The sequence below is a fragment of the Meriones unguiculatus genome (genome assembly GCF_030254825.1).
Source record: "Meriones unguiculatus strain TT.TT164.6M chromosome Y unlocalized genomic scaffold, Bangor_MerUng_6.1 ChrY_unordered_Scaffold_35, whole genome shotgun sequence".
NCBI lineage: Eukaryota > Metazoa > Chordata > Mammalia > Rodentia > Muridae > Meriones > Meriones unguiculatus.
Window position 1 is genome coordinate 318,107 of NW_026843712.1, and position 24,416 is coordinate 342,522.

Consider the following 24,416-nt stretch of genomic DNA (forward strand, 5'->3'; position numbering starts at 1 on the left):
ATGAGTCCAGCTGAAGTTTAACCTTCAGTATTGTTTTTGAATACTGGATAATGCCCATGCTGCTTCTGTGCAGCTGTTCTCTTGTCACCGTTTACCTGACACAGTGTAGAGTAAGGCATCCACAGTTGAGAGTAAGGGCTGCTGCCCTTGCAAGGAGAGGAAGACACACTACCTAAAGCCTGAAAATTTATTATTATGACTTTCAGTTCTAAACAGCGTAAAAAACAAAATCACTAAAAAAAAAACATCTTGGGAACGAGCAAGTCCGGACTCCGGGATCATCCTAACTACAAGGGTTTTGCTGTGGGCTGACAGAACTGAAAGAATGGAGTTCAACGGATGATGTATCGTACATAAGGAACCTCGATGTCCTCTCCACTCTCACTGTTGCAGCACAGCTCAAACACAAGGGTCTTTACACGATGGCCCAGTTTTCGCTTTAACACACGGCTCAAAATCTCTGTCATCCTGAAAATCAGGAAAAGTAAGAGTTAAGAGGGAAGAATAAAAGCCAAGGTCGGGGCAGAGGAGGGGAAAAGAACAGGAAGAATGAGAAGCACACTGGGATGCTGAGAATCCTCTATAAGGCTTCCATCCCACCAGCCCAGAGGCTAACTCACGGCTGATCCAAGCATTCCTTGAGCTTGGTGGCTGGCATAAAGAAGGAATAGAGCATGGATACACCCTGGGACAGCATGGTGATCTCCAGCTTGTGCACTGCCTGCAAAGGTTAGGAGAGATGTGTGAGTGGTGACTGTGAGATGGGACAGTGGTCAGTCAAATGTACACTTACGGCGACTTCAAGGAGGACGGAGCCCTACCTTAAAGTAGTCTAGAAACTGCCTGAGGGTCATCTCCTCTCCGCTGGGTTGCAGTCCCTGTACGTCAAAGCGATCCCACAATGTCCACTTCTGATCATAGTACTGGAGGACAAATACACGTGCTAAGGAAGGGGCTAACCCAAGCGCTGTTAACATGTTACAACTGCACTAACCATTGCTCTATTGTCAAACACACCCTTGTAGCATCATCTAACTGTGATCAGGAAGTCTGAATCTTTGTAATGAAAAGGACACACACCCTAAGACCCTGCTTTCTCCCTCCCTCATAGATCCCCATCAAGTATTTTGCCAGCACCCTTCTTGCTCTTTTTCGGTTTTGTCGAAACAGAACCTCGCACTCTAGCAATATCTGGCCTGCCCCACAATCAGGTAGCCTGTGTAGTTGATGAACGGACCAAAGTACCCAAAATTTACCTCAGTGACATAACACCTCATCTCCTGTGAAGGTTAGACATACACACGCGAGCACACTCCCGCTTGCACACGCACACACAGTGCTCATGAACTCATCATCTCCCTGAATGGTAACGTCAACATTTCCTATATTCTTTGTAGGTCCCGCACCTGGTGATAAGTTGGAGCTAGGGGTGCAGAGAAGCTAAAGAAAGGCAGAGCCAAGTTGATGAAACTGTTTTTGTAAGACTCCAGTTGTCGGTGTCCCTGAACCACCTTGTACAGCTCCAGACACACAAGGCCAACTACAGCTGCTGTGGTGGTTGCAATGGCTGGGATGATCTTCCCCGCAATCAGCTTGCTCTGTAAGACAGACAGTGACCAACAGGGATTAGCTACTGTTTAAGAGAAAGCAGGGGGTCTACGGAAGACTCAAAGGAAGGAAAAACAGCTTGGGGCAAGGGTCAATGGCAGGTCACAGACTCCTATTACCTGATGCCGGTCTGCAGGGGAAATGCCGTAGTTTTCAGCCCGGAGGTTGGATGCTGCCACAATGAAATCCATGTGGAAGTTGCTGTCATCATCCTTTTGGGAGTGGAGAAGTAGGACAGTGAATGGCTACTGAGGAGACAAGTGTCTCCTCCAGCCACGTGCAATGAATGCAATGACCACAAGAAGTAACTGTGCTGTGTCCTGCAGGTCTTGTTCAAAGCAAAGTTTTTTGGTTTTTGTTTTTTTTTCTTTTTCTTAGAGTGAAATGTAATTGTGGCGTCTCTCTCTAGCTTTTCCTTCTTCAAATCCATTCTAACTATCCTCTTCCCTGCTTGCTCTCTTTAAAAATTATGGCCCCATCTTGGTATGTTTAAAGATAACACCTAAATAGAACCTGCTCAGTCTGTGAGCATTACTTGGATTCCATGATTTCAGGGATGACAACTCGGTACTGAATAAACGCTGGAAAAGAGGGTTTCTCCTACTCTCAGCCTTCCCTCGTTGCCTGCCGTTCTTTGTTTATGAGTGGGGCCCAATAACCGTGCCCTCCCACTCCCCGCTCAGGTATTCAGTGCCTCTAAGGACTCTCTTCAAACACACTCCTATAAGGGAGGCGGGTAGGCTAACTGCAGACCTTCACCTCTCCTTCTGCTCCTCCAAGTCCAGTCCCCGACTATCATCCACAGCTTTGCAGCAGAATACCTGAAGCAGCCTTCTGACCCCCACCTCCTATAGGCCTTCCCCTCCTCATCTCCCTCTCCACATCTAGATCTGAAATCCAGGAGGCCCTCTGGTCTACAGGGAACTATAGGCCTCTCTGGTCCAGGAAACAGGCAGCCTAAATTTAACCAAGTCCTCGTGTCTACCTCAGCTCCTGCAAATCAAAAATTGCAGTCTCAAACCTCGCTCTGTAACAGTCTACTTGTGGCAGCATTCCACACCCACTTCATCTCTATATGTCCTACTGCTCTTCCTCTCCCTACACCCCTAATGGGTTTGTTCTGTCCCCTAATTCCAGCAGGCGTTCCCTGAGAAACCACAGAGCAACCTAGGCAGGGACGTCGGAAAGGGAACTGCAGATCATCACTTCTGCCTCAACTCCTCCAAGTTCAATCCTCTGGTCTCCTCTCGAGCTCTTTAGCAGAGCTAAAGAGCTGTGGTCTCTCCTAACTGTGTGCTCTCGTAACAAGGGCAATGACTATTCAGCTCCTGGTGAAACACTCTGCTTTCCCTCCCTGCAGTAAAGCACAGTTATCACCCCAAGCCCATTCCAATCCTTAAGTCTCAGTTCGCCACACCTTGAAACACATTTTACCTGGAAAACCCAGTCCCACACCTATCAAGACTCCAGAAGATTTTCCTATAGGCCTCACACAGCCTCCACACTCTCCTATAAAATACCAGGGAGAAAGAGAAGCCTATGAACAAAACACCCACCCAGCACAGAGAAGCCTGGGTTTCAGCACCTTGTACACCTAGAATTACAACCCTCCCTATCACAAATGCCTGGAGATTAAAACAAAATCAGTACCATCTGCCTCCATTAAAGCCCACCAACCCCGATACAGCAGGCCCAGCATGTCCACAGCACAAGTAAAAGGTCTTAAAACAGCCTGTTTGAAATGATAAAGGTCCTTAAAGAGGAAATACATCAGACATAAACAAATAAATCTCCTAAAGTAATCTTGGAAGCTGCAAACAGTGGAAGGACACGAATAAAACAGTTCAAGACCTGAGAGCGAAAATACAATCAAAACAGAAAACCCCAACTGATGGAAACCTGGTAATGAAAAATCCAGGAACTTAAACAGAAAATACAGAGGGGACACAGAATACAGGAGGTGGAAGAGAGAATCTCGGGTGGTGAAGATACCATAGAATAAATGAAGCCCACATCAAAGAACATGCTATATCTAAAGAGCTCCTGACACAAAACATCCAGAAAATCCGGGGCACCAAGAAAAGACCACATCTAACAATAGTGGGAATAGAGGAAGGAGAAGAATCCCAGCTCAAAGGCCCAGGATAATTTTCAACAAAATCTCAGAAAAAAATTCCCTACCACAAACAAACAAAGAAACAAATGCCTATCACAGTACAAGAAGCATACAGAACACGAAATAGACTTGAACCAGAAAGAAAGTCCTCTCATCTCCTAATAATCAAAACGCTAAAATATACAGAACAAAGAAAGAATATTAAATGCAGCAAGGGGAAAAGACCAAGTACTAAAGAATGGCTGACTTATTAGACTTATACCTGACTTCTCAAGTCTCCACATGTGTTCGTTCCATGGTGATGGAAGCAGGGACTGTCTCTGTCATGGACTCAGTGGCTGGCTCTTTGATCACCTCCGCCTGAGGGAGAAGCAGCCTTACCAGACCATGGAGGTAGACAACGGAGCCAGTCCTGAGGAGACTTGATAGGCTGGGGTCAGGGGGGAAGGGAAGGAGGACCTCCCCTATCAGTAGACTTGAGGAGGAGCATGGGAAGAGATGAGGAGGAGAAAATGGGACCGGGAGGCAAAGTGGGAGGGGGCTAAAGCTGGGGTACACTATAATTAATAAAACATTAATTTAATGAATAAATATAATTGAAAACCTTTTTAAAGACCACTATTACCACTTAAATCACATGTTGACCTTCACACACTGACAGTGGGAGACTTCAATACCCCTATCACGCCAATGGACTGGTCATCCAGACAAAACCTAGACAGAGAAACGTTGGAGCTGACTGAAGTTAGAAACCAAACAGACTTAACAGATATCTACAGAACATTTCACCCGAACGCGTAAGAGCATACCTTCTTCTAAGACCCCCAAGGAGCCTTAAAAATTGACCATGTGGCCAGACACAAAGAAGTGTCAACAGGTCCAAGAAAATCAAAACAACACTGCACATATCATTTCTGATCACCGTAGATTAAAGCTAGAGATCAACAACAGAAACAACAGAAACCTTACAAACTCATAAAAACTGAGCAAGGCCCTACTGAATGAAAAACAGGTCAAGGCAGAAATTAGAAACAAAACACTTTCTAGCACTGAAGGAAAATGAATATACAGCATGCCCAAACTTAAGGAACACAAGGAAGGCCATTTGAGCAGGAAAGTTCAGAGCACTAAGAGCCTACATTAGAAAGCAAAACAAAAACAGAAAGAAAACTTAAAGAGACGTCATAGTGGCAACTTAGCAGAACACCTGAAAGCTCTAGAAGAAAACGAAGAGCTCACACCAACGATAAGAAATAATCAAACTCAGGGTTAAAAGAAATCAATGAAACAACAGTTCGTTAATGGGGAAAAATCATTAAAGATTGACCAGATCTTTTATAATTTAATTAAAGGGCAGAAAGAGAATATCCAAATTAACAAAAATCCGCAACAAAAAGAGGGCTATGATTACAGACGCAGAAGAAACCTAAAGAATCATAAGGACAATACTTTAAAAACCAGTACTCCAAAAGCCAGGAGCAGTGCTGTACACCTGTCATCCTCCATTCTGGGAGGCAGAGGCAGGGGGACCTCTGTGGGTTCGAGAGCAGCCTCGTCTACAAAGGGAGTCCAGGACAGCCAGGGCTACACAGAGAAGAAACCCTGTCTTGAAAAATCAAAACACAAACAAACACACAAACAAACAGATAGACAGACAGACAGACAAAACCCTGTACTCCACCAAACCGGAAAATAAAAAAAAAAACTGGATAATTTGCTCCTCCATACTTTAGTAACACTTGCCAAAATTAAATAAAAATCAGATAAACAATTTTTAAAGACCTCTACCCTAGAGTGGAATAGAAGCAGCCTTTGAAAGTCTCCCAAACGAACAAAGTCTGGGGCCAGATATTTTAGCACAGGAGTTCACCAGACTTTTTGTTTTGTTTTGTGTTTGTTTTTATTTTTCGAGACAGGGCTTCACTGTGTAGCTTTAGCTGTGCTGGAAATGACTCTGTAGACCAGGCTGGCCTCGAACTCAGAGATCAACCTCCCTCTGCCACCCAAGTGCTGAGAGTAAAAGCATGCTCCACCACCACCACCACGGCTTTCAGAGAAGAGTTAATACCAATCCTCTACAAAAGACAATCAGAACTCTATTGCCCAAGTCCTTTGATGAGATCACAGTTACCCCTGATAATCAAACCACATAAAGACTGGAGGACAAAGAAAGAGAATTACAGACCAATTTCATTTGTGAACATTAATTCAAAGACAGTCAATAAACTGCTTGCAAACCTAATCCAAGAACACTTGGAAAACATCATCCACCATGACCAAGAAGCTTCAACCCAGCGATGCAGGGATGGTTCAATATGTAAAAAACAATAAAAGTGATTCACCATATAAACAAACCAAAATGAGAATATGGGGAGATATGGCTAAAATAATGGTGATGTGAGGGTATGCAGAAACCGAACAAAGTAGAAACTTCCTGAAAGCATTTACAAAAGGGGGTGGGGGCATGCAAGATAGAATGAAATCACCAAATGATGGGAGAGACAAAGTCCCCCCAACTGGCCACCTCTCGTCACAAAAAGAAGCTTCCAGGACTGGGATTGTGTTGCATCTGTCTGAGAAACTGGCCAAAGGGGTCCCAAGGGATCCCCAACTAACCCCAGCTGTTGCCAAGACTACAGGTTGCTCTTTTCAAGCTGACAGCTGAAGAAAAACATCTACACAACTCACTGAACATGGAAATGTCAAACTGGTACCTAGACAGAGCCCTCACCCCTACATTTCACTCTTTGGTACAGGAAGGTTCTCTGCATGCTATCAAAAGAGGAACATAAACATCAAGCCAGTCACAAAGCCTTCATCTACCATAGTGTCCTGCCTGCAACACATACTAGGTTAACACTGACACAAAGACTGGGGGGGTGGGGCAGGGAGGCCAAACGATGACTGACTTGACCTAAGACCCCACCACATGAGATGGAGCCATACCTGACACTGGGTGACTAAGAACCTGACAATAGATACTAAAGAGATGTAGTGAAGAGATCAAATGATACTGGTAAAAGCAAAAACAAAAACATAGTGAAAAATGATTCTTAATGACAGATATTCCACTACATTTATGAATCAATGTTGGTGTCTTATTACACCAACATCCAAAAATCTTCCTTCTTCAGCTGATAGGAACATAGAGACCCACAGCTGGATATTATGCAGAGAGTAAGAGATCTTGGAGCAGCCATCCCTCAATGGGACATCCACATGAAATCCCTCCTCTCTGAGCTCATGAAACCTATGGTAGAGGAGAGAACAGATACCACCAACCTCTTAAAGAAACACACACACACACACACACACACACACACACACAGACTTGTATGCACCTCCTAACTCACGATGCGCTGTCTAACCTCTCCCAAACAGGATGTCTGACCTGGAGTGGTGGATTATGCCCAGTGTCACTCCATCAGAGATGAGCTGGAAGAACTTGAGGAAGGGGAAGAATATGATCAACGTAATTTTACATTTGAGAAGTTGTTTTAGTAGAAATAAATAGTCTACTGGTGTTGCCTTTGTTCAGGTCTTGTTTGGGCAGCCACACTGGTGAAATGGAGGGAAGAGGAGCAGAGAGAGGGTAAGAGCAAGAAGGGATGCAGGACAACAACAAAACTAGGCCCTCTAAATCAACTGAGCGAATCTCATATAAACCCTGCACAGGTCCCCTGAGTAAGTATTATGGCTTTCACTTAGTGGGTCTCTGTTTCTTGTGCCTTCCCCTGGGCTCTTTTCCTCTGTCGGTGGTTTGTCTTATCCAGCTCTGAGGTGATAGTTGTTTTATCCTATGTTATTTTGTTGTATTTGTAAAAAAATAAAAAATAAAAAAAAAATTAAAAAAAAATTGATGAATGAGCAAAACCTTTAGGGTCAAGGTTAACAACCAATCTGTCATTTATACCTGCAGGGAACAGGAACATCACTTTTCTCCTGTGGAGTGACAATGGGTATATCAACCATATCAGAGCAGGTCTCCTGTTTAGGAATAGTGGAACAATACCTAGAGGACTGGACAGTCTGTGTGTGCTTTTATTTTGTTAAGAGTTTGGTGGAGAGAGAGAGATAATGCAGACAGTCCTGATGAGACCTGATAGGCGGGTCAGCTGGAAGGACAGGACGACCTGCCTATCAGTGGACTGGGGAAGCAGCATTGGCAGAGAAATGAAAGGAAAGGGTGTTTGGAGGGTGCGAGGGAGGGGGCCACAGCTGGGATACAAACTGAATAAATTGTAATCAATTTAAAAAATGAATTTTTAAAAAGGGTTTGCTGGGACTCTCGCTGTTCTCTCTCTTGAGTGGTGTCTTGTTTTCCTGGTTTTGGAAAGTCTTATTGTTGTACTACATTTCTGTTGTTTTAGAGACAAATCATGGAAGTTGTGGTTGGGAATGATCTAGAAGGACTTGGGGAAGGAGATGAATATAATCAAAGTACATCTAAATGGAAAAAATGTCTATTGGTGTTGCCTTTGCTCAGGTCTTGTTTTGGGAAACTTCACTGTCAATTCTAGGAGACACAATCTCAAAGCAGTAGTGTTTGTTTGTTTGTTTGTTTGTTTGTTGTTTTTAATCAAAGGATATTACATTTTTTAAAACTTGCCTTCCAGTGCAGGACAAGTACTGTAGATGAACATATGAAATACAGACCATTTGGGGTTTGTGGAAATCAAGCCAGGGACTGGGAACCTAGCCAATTCCCAGAATTAGTCAAGTAATGAATCTTAAAAAAGGAGATGTTACCACACCTTTCCTAAACCAGCCTAATTCTTAACGGCATTCAAGCTATTCATTCTTATACTCACAGATCTAACTCTCTCCCTTCATCAAAGCAACTACTCTTTGAAACAGATGGCGACCACTGCAGGCCAACAATGTTTGACCAAAGCCTACTGCTAGGGCTCTGTGCCTACCATGCTAGACGTCCCAAGTAGCCCACCATATACCTTCTCAAAGTCAATGGGGTACATCTTGAATCCACGCAGCTTGTCTGGAGTAGGAAGTGAAATCTTGAGGTTCTCCAGATGGCTGTTATCTGCACAAAGTGAAAGACACCACAATCTCTGGTGAACCCATTGCACTGTCCAAGGTGAAGTCAGGAGTGAGTGGGTGGTGTTCAGGTAAAAGTATTTGAAAAGGAAAGGTATCGTGGAAGATGGAAGAGAAGGAGAGGTGAGAAAACACTTCCCTGCCCAAGGGATACAGGGATGAGGAATACAAACACACAAACACCTGAAGAACCTAAGTGACAAAGATGAACACATCATACAAGCAAGCAGCATGTTCATAATAGATCAAGGGTGGAAGGAAATAAATTAGTTATACGGCAACAAATTAACAGAGAAATATTCACACAGGAGTCTAATAAAGCCGTGACACAGAGAGAAAATTGTAGGAGTACATTAATGCATAGCCATCACACTAAAAAAAAAAAAAATAGATGAGACAGAGAAACACCTGGTATGATTTTGCTTCTCTGTAGTTGTGCTAAGATGGTATAGGGAGTGGTCAAAAAGACAAGAAAGTCGACAAATGTCTTCTGAAATGGGGAGGTGGTACAGGATGGTAGGAGCTGTTCGATGGGCATAGGATTTCAGTTTTGAAAGATGAAGATGACGGAGCTGGGAAAAAGTGATTCAGATAACTTCACATAAAGACAGACGTTAGTTAATGGAAAGAAAAGACAGGCAATCCTACAGGGAAGAGAAGCAGAGACTTAAATGAAGGAGGTGAAAGTCTGAAAAGGACATTGTTGGCCAAATACCAGAAGGAGACAACTACTACCTATGGGAAATTGAGTATCAACTGGGGAGATTGGGACAAGACAAGAGACTCTTCAGAGAGGTCAGAAGAGGAGATGGAGCATGACTCCAAGTGGGCTCCAAGTGTGGTGTGCTTCAAGCAAGACACAGAGTGGACACAAACACAGAGAAAAGTGTGAAGTAGATACCTGGGTGGGAAAAGAGACAACCTCTGTTACAAGACAAAGCAGCAGAAGGAGATGGCAGGGAGCATTCAGGTTTTGTTTGCAGGAAATGAATTCAAGAAGAAACAAGAAGGAGAATTCTGTAAAGTAATTCATATAAAGAAAGAATGAACCATTTACATAAACCCATACTGCAGAGAAAGGAGATACAGAAACTTGTTTTCCAAGCATGCACCCTAAAGTACAGACTCAAAGAAGACAGGCCAGGAAAATCGCAGAAACACAGTGAAAAGCATGGCCAGTGGCAAACACCAGAGGGCAGGGAGGCTTACAGGGAGAGGAAACAGACACATGAACCCTGAGCTAACTGCGGAGCTTTCTCACCAAGTGTGGCACTGATGCTCTGCAGCTCCTGCTCAGAAGCAGGGATCCTGATGCCAGACTTGGGAGAAAACTTGGGGACTGGCAGAGACTGTAGGAGTTTGGCCACAGCAGCACAGTCCTGGGATCCTCCTAGTCCGTATGTCTGGGCAAACAGGTTGGCAGCAGCCATCACATAATCCAGATGCAGGGGCTGAAAAGAAAGGCAGGGCAAAGGGTGAGGGTAGAGACAAACTCCCCACCCACCCACCGACCCACCCACCCACCGACCCAGGACAACTTTTACATTGGTTGTGTCAAAGGTGAGCGGATGTGGACAGCGTTTTGGTCCTGACCAAAAGAGTGCCCCAGAGCTCGTAACCTAGGAGAATGCAAAGGATGAAGAGGATGAGGGAGTAGGACACTCACACCATCCTCAGCTCATGAATCCCAGGCCCACCATTCTTGGAAATTCATGATGATCCCAACACACAACAAGACAAAACTTACCACTTTATATGAGGTACAAAACCGAAGGAATACTAAGAAATGCAAACTGATCCTTTCTAAACTCCCAAAAGACATTACCATACCTATTTCACAGACGATGTTCATCAAGACATTACCCATGATGTGACCCAGTGCCAACCACAGTTGGGAACTGGGACCAGAGATTGCTGTATGTGCTTAACTAGAGAACTTTCTCACCTCTGACCACGGCCCTCATGTGACATCAGATGTGACTCAGCCCACAAGTACAGGAAGAAAGGAAACTAAACCCCTTGCTTGTCACACAGGGAGAAGGAAAACACAAGTGCTTGCCCAAAGTACTGGCCTAAACCCTGCCTTGGGGTGCCCATGGCAGTTAAGCTGCCTGGAAGAAGCCATGGATAGTCATATATTGGACAGTAAGCATCCAATTTCCTGGAAATGTATTCAGCCCAATACACCCAGGGGGTAGAGAATACCTGGTCTGGAGGGAAGTTATGCAGCAACTGCTGGATGTTGTCAGAATACTGGGTGTGCCAGTGCCGGTAGGCCCAAGTCACACAGTCGGCCCAAGTACGTGGCCTCTGCAGGACCAGGCTGCGCTGTACAGCCTCCAGGACTTCCACAGGCTGGGTGCCTGCTAGCTGCAATGTTCGCTTCATGAATGTGGGGTCCCTGCCCAATGCAAACAGCTGGATTACATCAGGGGCCTAAAAGTAAGGTTTCTGGACTAGCCTATTTCTCCATGGAAAAGGCGACCCTGACCACCTCCCAGCACCTCCACCAGCACCAGGCTCAATCGACCATCTAACTCATCTCCTCTGCCTGAGTTGAGCAGATAGCATACCTTTGTTGGTTGGCAAGACAGTGTCTGGGACTTACGTGATATATTGGTTAACGTTTTCTGCTGACTGCTTGAAGAGCCCTTCAAACTCATTGCGAGCCCACTACAGACAGAGCACACAAATGTCATGTGCTTGTCAGCAATGCCCAACAAAATAGCGTTCTAGACACATTAGTGACTACTAGTTAGTAGAGCTTGCTCTGGGTGAAGACAGCATTCAACCTCTTGAATGAGGGGACCCACCTTCTCCAGAGCTTTCAACACCAATCTTAACACCTGTGGCCATTCTTTGCAGCCACTTATGTTATGTGTGAGACACTAGAAAGTTCATGGCAATACAGGTGTGATATGCTGGGATTTAAGAGAGATAGACAAAAAAAAAAAAAAAAAAGAACAACAACAACAACAACTCACATTAGAAGAAGAATGATCCACAAGCAGTTATTAGGTTTGGGCAGAACAGTACCCATGACTCAACAGACACTGTCTACTCACTAAGGTTTCTGAGAGCTAGGACAAATTGCTGAAATGGCCTGAGACATCTATGTAGACACTGCACATACAGGTTCTGAATTCTAACTCTCACACACAATCCCCTGCTTTTATGACCCACTGCAGAAGAATAAACACCACTGCACACATCTGAATTTTAACTCTGTGATGTAACGATAGCATGAGCAGGCATCAAAGTTAGTGAATGAGTACATACCATACCACATGACTGACTACAATGGCAACCGCATACCCAACACTAAGCACTTTACCAAAGCTTATTGATAAGTGCTTTAATCACCCCCTGAGGTAGATATTACTTCAATGCACATTATCTCTGATAGGGATGCACATTTTTGCAGATAAGCAATCTGAGGATCTGGGAGGGAGCCTGCAAAGTACCTGAACACTGTCTAAACAAGTTTTCTGATTCTCTGTCTGCTGTGAAGACCCAGGGAACCATTCCATAACCTCTAGCAAGAAAACGGACATGGTTCCCTCAGCATTGGGTTTCTTCCGAACAGGGACAACCAGTCTCTTTGGGTGCTTTGGGGCCCGCAGTGCTGTCTGGGACGGTTGAGCCGTGTGCACAGGCAGGCATGGCTACACAACTCTACCGTACTCACCTAAAAACAAAAAAGTCATGAAATTTGCAGGCAAATAGATGAAACCAGGAGAGATCATCCTGAGTGAGGTAACCCAGAAACAGAAAGACAGGCATGGTCAACACTCACTAATAAGTGGATTCAGCCATGTAATATAGGAAAACCATCTACAGACCTAAAGAACCCAAACACCAAGAAGGACCCTAGGGAGGATGCTTAAATCGCGTTCAGAATGCCAAACAGGATAGACACCAGTGGAAGAAAGGAAACAGGATGGGAGTCTACAATAGAGGGTCCTCTGAAAGAATCCACTCAATGGAGGAATGAAGCAGATGCCAATTTTGGGCAGAACAGAGGGTGTCTTAGAGAGAAAGAGAGGTAGGATTACAGGGACATGGGGGGGGGTGGGAATGGACAGGAGCACCACACAGAGACCTAAAAACTCAAAGATCTGAGCCCAGGGGTTCCTGCAGAGACTAATGCACCAGCAGGGGACCATTCATGGAGAGGGCCTAGACCCCCTGCTCAGATGTGGCCAACTGACAGCTCAGTCTCCCTGTGGATCCCTGAGTGAGTGGAGCAGGGACTGCCCCTATCATGAACTCAGTCGAATGCTCTCTGATTACTTGCCCCTGGTGATGTAGCCTTGTCAGGCCACAGAGGAAGAGGATCCAAGCAGTCCTGATGAGACTTTACAGGGTATGGACAGGGGGCAATAGTGGAGAACTCCCCCTTTCAGTGGACTAGGGGAAGAGGGGAAGAGCGAGGGAGGGTTAGACTTGGGGGGACTGAATAGGGGGCTTCCACTGGGATACATAATGGATAAACTGTGAAGAAAAATATAAAAATTAAAAGAAATAGGACATGATAATGCAGCTGGACCTTTCCACAGCCTACTCCTTCCTGATCGCCAACTCCTTAGCACAGCCTCAGTGGTACTACACTGAGCCTATGACCAAACAGAAACAAAAACATCCTCTCAGCCCTGGGCTCTGGGTTTGGTTTCCACTGGACAGCATTCACTCTGTCCAGCCAGATGGCTCACAAGATTATGTACTTGACTACACAGGCAGAAGCAACACTGACTAACCAGCTGTTTAACAGACTTTGGGTAAGCGTTAAACAAACCAAAAATGCACTCACTATCAAAGGTAATTTTTCTAAATTACCTGCAGAGTCAACATTAGCTGGTTTGTGTACAGAAAGCATTGTTTATACAGGCCGTTCTCACTCTTCAGATCATGTCCAATGACCTTCCTGTACCTCTTTCAAAAATGAAAAGCTTAAGGTTCTTTAATTTTTGAACTTGAGATAGTTTTTTCACACAATATATTTTTATTGTATTTTTGACTTCTGCCAAGGCCTCCGAGACTCCCTCCCTGCCTAACCCATGTGGTATCTCTCAAGAAAACACAATAAAAGTAAAAACCCAGAGAAGTAAAGGGACAGAAACCCATTTGCAAGAGAAGAAATACCAAAACAGAAGCGAGCAAGAAAAACAAGAAGGCCATGTGGCCACCTACTCCTAGGCATGGGGCCTACCCTGAAATGTGCTTGATAGACCCAGTAACAGTCCATTGTAGACAACGATTTTTCCCTTTCTGAGCAGGTTTCACTCTTCCTGCTCAGAGGCAGGACAATGTATGGACTTCTTCTTTGTGCTGGGATTTTGCTTGGTTTGAACTTGTGCAATCTTGCGAGTGCTGTCAACAGAGGTGGAGGACACCAAAGGAACACCTGCTAGATATACATCACCTATGGGCTAATACAGGTAAGACCTCAGAGACTGTGACAGCACACCCAGGATGTGCAAAAAGGTAGAGTTCTTTTTAAATGAAAGGATTCACTGACAGGTTCTCTGGCAGTAGGTATACAGCCACAGGATGTATTCCAGACACAGAAACACACAGGAAACTGTAATCTGCAGCACGAGACAGAAAAAGGCGGAATGACTTAACCCTTCCAAGCCTCCCATTTCTCCCAAAGATGTTCACCTGCAGGGTGTGCTCAATGGCATTGGGGAAGTTCTTCAGTGTGCAGATAGGGATATATTTCTCAGGTGGGTCCTGGCTAGAGCTGTAAGATTCTGTCAAGAAGGGAACAACCACCTGCACGTTGCCCTTGGTGCCCAGTGTGCCTGATTCCAGCAGAGGCTTACGGTAGTACACACAACGGCAGTCCATGTACAAACCTTCGGCGAGATGGGGAGAAATGGAAGATAAGCAGCAAGAATGTTTGGATACGGTAGGACCACAGGCCAGCCTGGTCTACAGAGTGAGTTACAGGACAGCCCAGGCTACACAGAGAAACTCAGTCTCAAAACCCCAAGACAAGGCAGCAACACAAGCAACACACACACACACACACACACACACACACACACACACACACATACACACTACCCTGCTCTTGTCCTCATAAAGCTGCAAACTTACGGGCATCCACATTGTCCAGGGCATTGGCCACACCATCAATGTTTTGGAAGAAGTCATCATCATACACGTGTTCTGTCTCAGGGCCTACTCGATTCTGGTGGCTGAACACCGTGATGTGTGGGTTTATGTTTCGCACTGCTGCAGCAGCAGTCTCAGACTTTAACTTCTGGGTGAGAATATGGAAAAAGGAGCTGATTCCCATATACCCACAAAACAAAATGTCACAGAGATATCCTGAGATTTATCTCCAGAAGGGCAAAAGAAGGCTCAAGGTGAACCAGGCTCCAATCGTGTCAGCCCCAAGGGATACTTCAAAGGAGATTACGGACCACAGGATGCTCTTTTATGACAGCTATATTCTCAGATCTCTATGGCTTAAGGATTATAAAGGAAGTTTGGGACCACAGAATATTTTGAGTCTTGTGAAATAGGTATTTCCTTAGCTTGTACATTCTCTGAGTCTCTCTCTCCCCCTCTCTCTGGGTGTGTGTTTACACTTGAATGCAAGTGTCCTCAAGTCAGAAGGTGAGTAGAAAGAAAAACTGAAACAAGACACGAGGTCAGAATGAGCTAATAGCTACTGTATTTTCAGTTAATGGCATCAGGAGTAACCCAAATAGAAACACAGACAGAGTGAGTTATGTTCTACTTCTCCAACAGCTCCTCTGGTTCCACTTTCACTTGTGGCCTCCTCCACTTGGACTCTCTAATCTTTAAATACCACACAGCCCAATATCATCTTTCCTCAGGCTACTGCAAACCTGGCGCGGTCAACTGTTTGCTTTCATACCCTGTTTCATCACGGAAATGCCAATTTCCCTACGAGAAAATTCTTCCTAAGCACTGAACACCAGCACCCCCGGTATTTCCAAAAGCTAACTTCTCTGTTTCTACTTCTCTTACACACGTCTGGCATCCTAACATTAACCATACGCCACATATTCATAAGACATATTCATATTCATAGGACAGTCTCCAAAAGAGCCTCTTGGGATTTAGGTCATATGAACCACAACTTCCCATGTTAGAATTTTAAGCAGAATATTTAAAAGCACTAATAAGCATTTATCGTGAAAACACTTCCAGCATAGAATTCCTGAGGAGTCACAGCATATTCAGATTTTTCTAAGTATGTTTCAGGTGATGTCCTCTCTTCTGACACCTATTGTTTGTTGGTTTCTTTGGTCGGTTGGTTTTGGAGACAGGTCTCTCTCTGTGTAGCCCTGACTGTCCTGGAATTCACTCTGTTACAGCGGGCCAGTGTCTGCCTCCCGAGTGCTGGCATTAAAGGCGTGTACACCGCCACACCACACCTGAAAATACAGCTATATTTTTATATCCATGGCACTCCTACATCTGTTTTTAGGTGCAGCTTTAAAAAAGTTTATGAAGGAGAGCGGGGAAAACAGAGTATTCTCTTGAAGTGTTTTATTTTGTTTTAAAGATTCTGTTTTAGTTTTTGTTTAGTGCATGTTAACCATGACAGGCTATCTTTTGCTTCTTGTATTTGCTGTGCAGCCCAGGCTTGTCCTAATTTCTGGCTTCAGCCTCCCACTTATGGCAGTCTTTGCTAGAGACTGCAAAAGCTGCAATAGCTAACTCTGATTTGATTTTTTGTTGTTGTTGTTGTTGTTGTTATTTTTGTTTGTTTGTTTTAGTTACCACAGACTAGTCATCTGGAAAACAGCTTCACTGAACTAACAAAGGCTCCCAGAAAGTATGGAAGAAACTTGTCCTTTCCACTGGCAGAACGAGCTGGGTGAGGGAAGACAAACAGTATTCAATACCACTTAAGTAATCTCTGAGTCGTGTAGACTCAGTGTTACAGAGAGAGGAGATCAAAATGCACTCAGTAAGTTTCTCCCTTGTTCCAAACCTTCCCATCACAGAGGGCCACGAACATTCCTTACCTCAGTTTTCTAAATCAAGAGTCTAGAATGCTTAGTGTGAAATGAAGCCAAGGAAAGGTGGACTATGAGCAAGTCGAGGTCGTACTGACCTGTACGGAATCCACAATCATGCCTCTATTAACCCACTTCTCACAATGTCACATCTGCCTTGAAGAAACATCCAAGCTTGGGTGGAGAGGGAAAACCAGGCAAAGGAAGGAATAGGACAGGAAATAACATCAACTGAACTCGTTCCAGAATGACTGAAATACAGGAAGGAAGTAAAGAAAAGGGCAGAAACTAAAGAAAGCAGAAACGTGTAAACCACTTGGATCAGAATCAAAGAGATGAGAGAAAGACATGCCATCCCATCCCATCCCATCCCATCCCATCCCATCCCATCCCACTCACGGTGACATCCCAGGGACGGAAGAGAAACTGACGGTTCAGGTTTGACTTCTCAATGGTGTCCATATCTGTAACTGTGATTTCTCCATCCTCTCCACAGCCAAGGCCAATCATGGCAAAGTTCTTGAGCAGCTCACAACCGATGGCACCTGCACCCACCTAAAAGTTGGTAAACAGTCTGATCTGAGTGAATAATGGTGGCACACGGTAAGCCACTCCTTATTCCCATAAGAAAACAACAAGAGAACACAAGACTGTGCAGTACCAAACGTTCAAGGCACAGGGCTGGAAAACTCCTCTGCGTGACTGAGGGAGGAGGAGGAGGAAACACAGAATCATGTAGCCTTTCCTTGACCAACCAAAACACAGAAGAGGTGATGTGATCAGGACATGAAAACCAAAAGATCCCTCCCCAAAAAGGATCAGGGTGAGAGAGATGCTGGAGAGGGTGGAGGGAAGCCATTAGTGTCAACTACCAGGAAGTACTTCTGCTTGCCAAGCTTCTCTTGTAGGTCTGATCCAAACACAGCCACTTGCCCATCGTAACGGTTCTGATGCTGGATTTATGTGGATGAATAGAGACTGGTTACAGAGAGCCTTCCCTCAAGAGGTTCCCAAAGTTTCCCTTTGTTCCCAACAACCTACCGGCACGCACTTTTCTTCCATGAAGGCCACTCTGTGCTCTGGGAGACATTCAAGGGCATCAAAGTACAGCCACTGCCTAATGGGCATAAACTTTCCAGAACAAGCCTGGGGAAGGAGTGCTGTCAGTAGCCAAACTGGAAGTGACAGGGACTGAAAGGCAGTCATGGAATCGGATACACACAGCAGTCCATACCCTTTCCCACTCATGCTAACCTTCATGACCTCCTGGGCAGCCAAGCCACCAATGAAGGCATTCATGGGTGCCAGATCCCCAGCAGCTACATAAGACAACTTCCGGATGAGGTCTATGTCCAGGCAATCCTGCTGAACTGCTGGCAAAGCTTGAGCATTCACAGCTTGTGCTAAGGTCACCACTTCTGCAGCATCCTCCTGGTCGGACCCAGAGAGAATCCATCATGCCCTACTGGAGGTAAAACAGGCACAGGGAATAGACAAATCTGGGGTTCCTGGCTGGCTTCCCACTCACTTACCTCATTATGGGGTCGAGGCGGCCTGCTGTGTTGAGTACAGAACTGATGCAGGGCCTGGAAGCCAATGTGCAGCTGAGCAGGGCGACAACACTTAGCAAAATCTGTTACCACAAAATCTGGCTCTGCCAAGGAGGCAAGTAGGGGTTTCTGTAGACGATGGAGCATTGACACCAGATGTGAACAACCTACAAATCTCCAAAGCACTCCTTCATGCACCCATGGCCCCTCCCCAACTACTCACAAAACTGATCTTCCGAGATACTTTCACTTGACTGACAATGCCTCCACGGATGTACTCAGAGAAGCTGGTGGTATCACAGATACTAAAGGTATAGGGACCTGAAAGATGAAAAAGATGGAGAGGACTGCCAGCCCATGCAGTGCCCATCTGCTGTCCTAAGACCAAGTACAAAAACCAAGCCTAAGACACAGCAGCCTTTTTTTTATTTTATTTTATTATTTTTATTTTTTTATTTATTTCAAGCATGCTGTACTCAAGACATGGAAAAGAAAACAAAACACTCCCAAAGTCACAGGAGTATACAAGTCTTATCCCAGCACTTCAGAAGTCACCTCAAGGGGATTCAGAGTACAAAAACAGCCAGTTCAAAGTGTGCACATAGCAGGCAGAATACAACAAACTCACTAATACCATGAAAGGAAAGTACCACCAAGTCTGGCTTCTGTTTCAAGTTCTGTCCAAGATTTAGTTCAGTGGTTGAGAGTGCTTCCTGCTCCACAAAGACAGGAGTTTGGTTAATTTCCAGCACCTACCCCATACAGCTCACAACTGTCTGTAGCTCTCACTGCAGGGCATCCCGGAACACATACACACACAAATTCAAAACAAGAGAAAAAAAAATCTACTTGTCCCTCTCCCAAGCTTTATGTACTACCTCTGTAAAGACACAAGCCACAGGGCCTAACTTTTCTTACAGGGGTTCTGGGGGATCAAACTCTCCAGAACACTTACACAAACCAAGAACTTTACCAACTATACCAATGTTCACCATAGTGAGAACTGCTATACCAATGTTCTCTACGCTAGACTATGTTTCAATGTTAGTTAGGGAATAACAAGAAAAAAAAATGTGTTCATGTTCAAAAACAAGGAATTTTTCTTCCGTTATTTCTTGATTTGGAAACAAGGGTTCACATAGCCCAAGATGGCCTATTGCTCTATAACTAAGGCTGACCTTCAACTCCTAATCCTTCTGAATCCACCTCCTCAGTGCCAGAATTACGTCAGGTGCATGACGTCATCCACAGTGGTACAGAGTTTCCCTTTCTTACGAATCATTTCTATGAGCAGGGACCCTGGGGTGGAGGGCTACATACAAAACAACTTTTAAGAGTCTTCACAGTCCTTTCCATCACTGCTCAGTTTCCGCCATGAAGAAAGGCTTCCTATAAGCATCACCTCGAGTACTCAGAATCACACTCATCCAGGTCTGGACAATACAAAGGAGTTGAGGCCCAAGGTTAAGAAGATTAATCCAGAATAAAGTTCAGCATGCCAGTACAACTGGAGCCAACATCAAAGATGTAAGACTCACAAGTATCTTGCATCTATCAAACAGTATCAAACACCATGCGTCTCTTGACGGTGGTTGTTGACACACCTCACTTCATTTAGGTTTCCCCAAGTTTCTTAACCTATTCCCTCTACAGAAGCTTTATTAGTCTCACAAGTCTTTGCTGGGATGCACTGAATGTGGCTAACTGCATACACAAATTTCTGTACTATAGATTCTTAACATCACGACCATACAAGCCTTTAGAAACTTTCTCAGTGAAGCAGGTTCGATGACTGAGATGTGAGCCCTCAGGACTCCTCTGCCCCTGACGCCCACTGAAGCTGCAGTGGTCACCTGTGTGCCATCCGGACTGCACAACGTGGCTATTCTAAATTCAGACTCGGCACCAACACTTAGAGAGGCAATGCTCTTGCAAACTGAGCAGTCTTTCCAGAACCCAGCTTACTGATCTTACCTCACAGAAAGGACGTAGTCGCCTAGTCCTTTCATAGCTTAAGGAGAAAATTAAGCTGTCTAAACTACAACCAATAGAGGGAAAAGTCAAGAGGGAATAAACCAACAGCCAAAAGGGAATAAACCCACAGTCACTGGGCTGTTTAACAATAAGCAATGCACTTCACACACACAGGCACACACACACAGGCACGCATACTCCCCCCCACACACACACAGAATGAGAGATGATGCAGTGGGGATGGAGAGACACAAGTTAAAAGGCTCTGTTTCATCAGGGCATGGTGGCTCATGGCTTTACTCCCAGCACTCAGGAGGCAGAGGCAAGTGGACTCTTCTGAGACCACTTTTACAAGTTGCAGAGTGACCTCTTGGCTCCTCAGACAGCCAATATCACAGAGCCATTCTTCCCTTTATTCTTTGCTATCACTTCTCACCCTCCTTCCCCAGGCTTGCCGTACCCAGAACTTTGATCTCTATGGGACCAATGCCATTCAGTTCACTCATGCCCTGAACTTCTGTGAAAGAGACAAAGTCGCCACTCTCAAATCCGTGCCGTGATTCCTCCAAACAGGTGACAAGCCCTGGATTTTCCTGGTTGAGGAAAGAAAAAAGAGTTAGCTTTAAGCCTAGCACAGTGTGGCATGCTTACAGTAGTACCACCACCGTGGAAGCTGAGGCAGAACCCCAACCTGAATTCAAAGCTAGTCTTAAGTACGTTCCTGAGAACATCTCAAAGGCAGACGCAAAAACCAGCACGACCCACAAACAAACAAAAACACAAAAAACACCAAGGATTTACAGTCAAGCACAGGTTGCCAGCAGGTAAGGGCAACTACTAGTTAGAGGTGCTTGATTTACCTCGGGGATAGGCTGCTCACCTAATTAGTGGTCAGATCCCACATTCAACAGTCAGACAGAGGTAGGGGAAGAAAAAAAAAGGGGAGGGGAGACAGGAAAATAAGAAAAAAAATGAGGGAGTAAGAAAGGAAAAGAAAACATCAAGAACACAGAAAGATGAGAAAGGAAGGAGTGCAGGCTGCAGAAAGAACGGGGAGAAGCAGAGAACAAGAAAAGGAGAGGAAAGAGGAAGAACAACTGCTGTCTACCTCTGACTGAGATCCTATGCAGCTGGCCTCCTTACCTTGGTGATCATTGCAACCATGGCGCTGAGTGGCTGTTCCCCATTTGAATCAGTGAGAATCATTTCCTCTCCAAAGTCACAGAACAGTTGTCTAGGGAGGGAGGCGACAGGCGTGGTGCTTTGGACCAAGCACAGGGCCTTCCAGCACTTTAAGGTACTGGAACAGATCCTACACCCCTCAGACCACTCAAGAGAAATAAAAAAGCATTTCAAATCTGGTTGGTGGAGGAGAACATGAAGGTTTGGGGGACTCTTCGCCTAGCTGGCAGAAGTTAGACAACAAAGAGGCAAGCACTCACCCCACCAGGCCCCGAGTGTCTGCTACCACCAGCTTGATTCCATGGCTATGGCAGAATTCACCCACCTGCAGCTGATATTCCAAAGGAGCACTGGTAAGAACCACCACCTGTAAAGACCAAGAGGCTCACGCTCTTACAAGGGCTCGGGAATTATGTATGCAGGTGCTGTGCTTCAGATGTCACTGTAACACAGCCCCCTTCTACAAAAGAATCTGCCCCTCTGGGGAGCTCTAAGTGCCACCTACCCCACCTCATTTTCCAGGACAAAAAACCAGTCATACTGCCACAGCCGAAATGACAGCAAAGATGAAAGAATAAGGCAGGAGGCAGGAGGGTACCTGAAAACCAGTAAGGAAGCTCCCATTTAAGGGTCCAGTGTAGGCGTGCACAGGCACGTAACTGTTGAGTTCGGCAAGGCGCGGCTGGGATATCTCAGCTCGGTTTTTGCCAATATCTTCTTCACGCAGGTAGAACTATAAAGTCGGTGTGGAAAGATAGGACTGAAACATATGCAGTGCACATGCTGGCGCCTAGGCAAGGAGAAACAAAAAGAGATACCTGGGAAGACAGATCAGCCCACTGGGCAGTACCCTGGTCATGGAGAGTGACAGCCTTAACCCCACCAAGGATGATATTTTTGGCAATTTCCACACCCAGGCCCTGCAGGCCTGATATCAGCACACTGGAAGCCTGGAGATGCTTCATCGCCTCATGACCTAGCACATACCTGTCAACAAAGAACTCTAGGTTACAGTTTGGCCCACTCTGTGCCTCCTCCCAATCTCCACTTCCCATCCTGGACACCACTCACAGCTGACGAGAGTAAAGGCTTTCATCTATGTCCATTTCCTTGTTTTTCGACATTGCCTGAAGACGAGCACAGAGTTCCAGCGGAGATAAAATGGTAATGGAACTTAAGATATATGAAAAGACAGTGGTGCTTTACCACTCCCTCCTCTTGTTTCCATCTTGACAGGAGCCACATACTCACCTTGGTTGGCCCTGGGGGTATTTCACACAAAGTAGAATAGGCAGGAGACCAATTAGAATCCAGCTTAGAGTCTGGCCCAGACACTCTTGTGACTCCCGGACATCTGAAGAAACAGGAAACATATCACAGCTGAGGTACATGTGTGGCAGGGACTTTCTGCTGGTATCCCTTCATAGAGGTTGACACCAGCACTGCTATCTTAAGAGATACCGTAGGCCAAACGGCCAGCATCTAAGCAGTAGATATTCTGACAGTTCACATTCCAAAAAATCCAGTGCTTAGACACTGGTTACACCTGAATTCTGCCTGGGCTTCTCCAAACAATAAAACTGAATCCCACTTTTGAGAGTAGAGGTCAGTTAGCGGCCCCAGGAAAGTTCATGAGGCCAATGCACACTTTCAAGGGAACGTTAAGAATTTCTAAGGCTCTGGCACAATTTTTTTGTAATAGGTTGGCTCTAAATGCCCACAGTTTCTATTTTGTGTCTTTAATCTTTAGTAGTTTTATCAGGAAGGTACTAAGGGTAACCTGAAGAGGGTGCTGAGACCTTTAAAACTGGAGGCTATTCCACAAAAAGTACATGCACCACATTTCTTCAATACAATGTGCAGTTCTAAGGCCGGGTGATCACGAGAGACAAATAAGATAGTAAAAGCCAGATGCTGGGTCTAATTGTGCACTTACATAAAACATCTGCTCTGAGGACTCTCTCCAGAGTCACATGTAGACTCTAGCTCTCTAAATAGGAATCCAAGGTGCAAAAGGAATCTTACTGAAACTGTTAGGCTGGATCTGTTAGGTAGGAGACTTGGACAGTGATTCAAGCCCACCTGATTCCCTTCTCCTTTCTAGAGCTTCCAGGGGAATCCAGGAATTGTTTCTGAAGGAAAAAAATTGAGCAACTCCTAGGGCAACTGAGTGCCAAACGGACTGTGCAGGCATCTGACCTCTTTCAGAATGCAGGAACACAACGCAGAGTTCCGGACTTTTGGGTTTATTTCCACCCGAATTAAATTAACTTTACCACTTAAGGTAAATGAGGCTGGAATGTCACAACCAGTTCTTCTCAGGTGACCAAACACATTTCTGGCCTTTAGAGGAGCATCTGATACCGGTGCACTAGATACCCAAAACAACAAGGCACATTTTATAAAATACTAAGTCTTGTGCAGGATGAAGTTGTGAAAGTGAAGCCTAAGACTGTTTGAAAGACTGTGTTTTAGTTTGACTATCCGAGGCCCCAGATTCTATGTACGGGCAAAAAGCTGAAAAAGAAAAGGAAGGAAGGGATGGAGGGAGGGAGGGAGGGAGGGAGGGACGGACAGACGGACGGACGGAGGGATGGACGGAGGGAGGCACAGAGGAAAGGAAGGAAGGAAGGAAGGAAGGAAGAAAGAAAGAGAGAGAGAAGAAAGAAAAAAGAAAAAAAAGGACAGGACCACCTCCAGTCGACTAATACCAGGATAAGGAAATGAAACTGTGCTATACAAATGGCTCTGCTTCCCTACTTTCTAATTAGCTCCAAAGGCGAAAGCTCGACTGTCTGTGCCCAGGTCCGCCCAAGGGCTCCCGAGGCCTCTACGACCGACCGAGGTACAGACTGTTACCAATGCTGGCGCCTGACTGCGGTCCCTGCCACTCTCTTAGTCCTTCCTCTTCCCGGAGACTCGGCTCCA

The 24,416-nt window shown here is 45.3% G+C and overlaps 1 protein-coding gene across 1 annotated transcript; it reads right to left on the bottom strand.

Annotated features, from left to right (window-relative positions):
* Positions 1 to 332: 332 nt before the first annotated feature.
* On the bottom strand, positions 333 to 22,817 carry LOC132651917 (ubiquitin-like modifier-activating enzyme 1 Y). The gene is made up of 25 exons (XM_060376871.1): positions 22,740 to 22,817; positions 22,560 to 22,615; positions 22,307 to 22,475; positions 22,087 to 22,221; positions 21,749 to 21,855; positions 21,450 to 21,540; positions 20,767 to 20,899; positions 18,556 to 18,653; positions 18,315 to 18,461; positions 18,037 to 18,213; positions 17,824 to 17,928; positions 17,655 to 17,735; positions 17,182 to 17,337; positions 14,882 to 15,047; positions 14,441 to 14,637; positions 11,388 to 11,452; positions 10,985 to 11,180; positions 10,324 to 10,398; positions 10,041 to 10,230; positions 8,677 to 8,765; positions 1,728 to 1,820; positions 1,407 to 1,598; positions 822 to 923; positions 621 to 721; positions 333 to 468 (listed from the first exon to the last, which is right to left on the bottom strand). The coding sequence occupies exons 2-25, from the start codon at positions 22,610 to 22,612 to the stop codon at positions 333 to 335; spliced, it is 3,054 nt and encodes a 1,017-aa protein (XP_060232854.1). The 5' UTR covers positions 22,613 to 22,615; positions 22,740 to 22,817.
* Positions 22,818 to 24,416: the final 1,599 nt, after the last annotated feature.

What these genes read in the sequence shown, in the direction of transcription:
- LOC132651917 (XM_060376871.1), bottom strand. Translation starts at nt 22,612, where the DNA reads ATGTCGAAAAACAAGGAAATGGACATAGATGAAAGCCTTTACTCTCGT. An exon ending in TCCGTCCCTGGGATGTCACC is followed by an intron (nt 15,048 to 17,181) that starts GTGAGTGGGATG and finishes ATTCTCACCCAG; the next exon opens with AAGTTAAAGTCTGAGACTGC. An exon ending in ATAACTTCCCTCCAGACCAG is followed by an intron (nt 10,399 to 10,984) that starts GTATTCTCTACC and finishes GCATTCTCCTAG; the next exon opens with GTTACGAGCTCTGGGGCACT.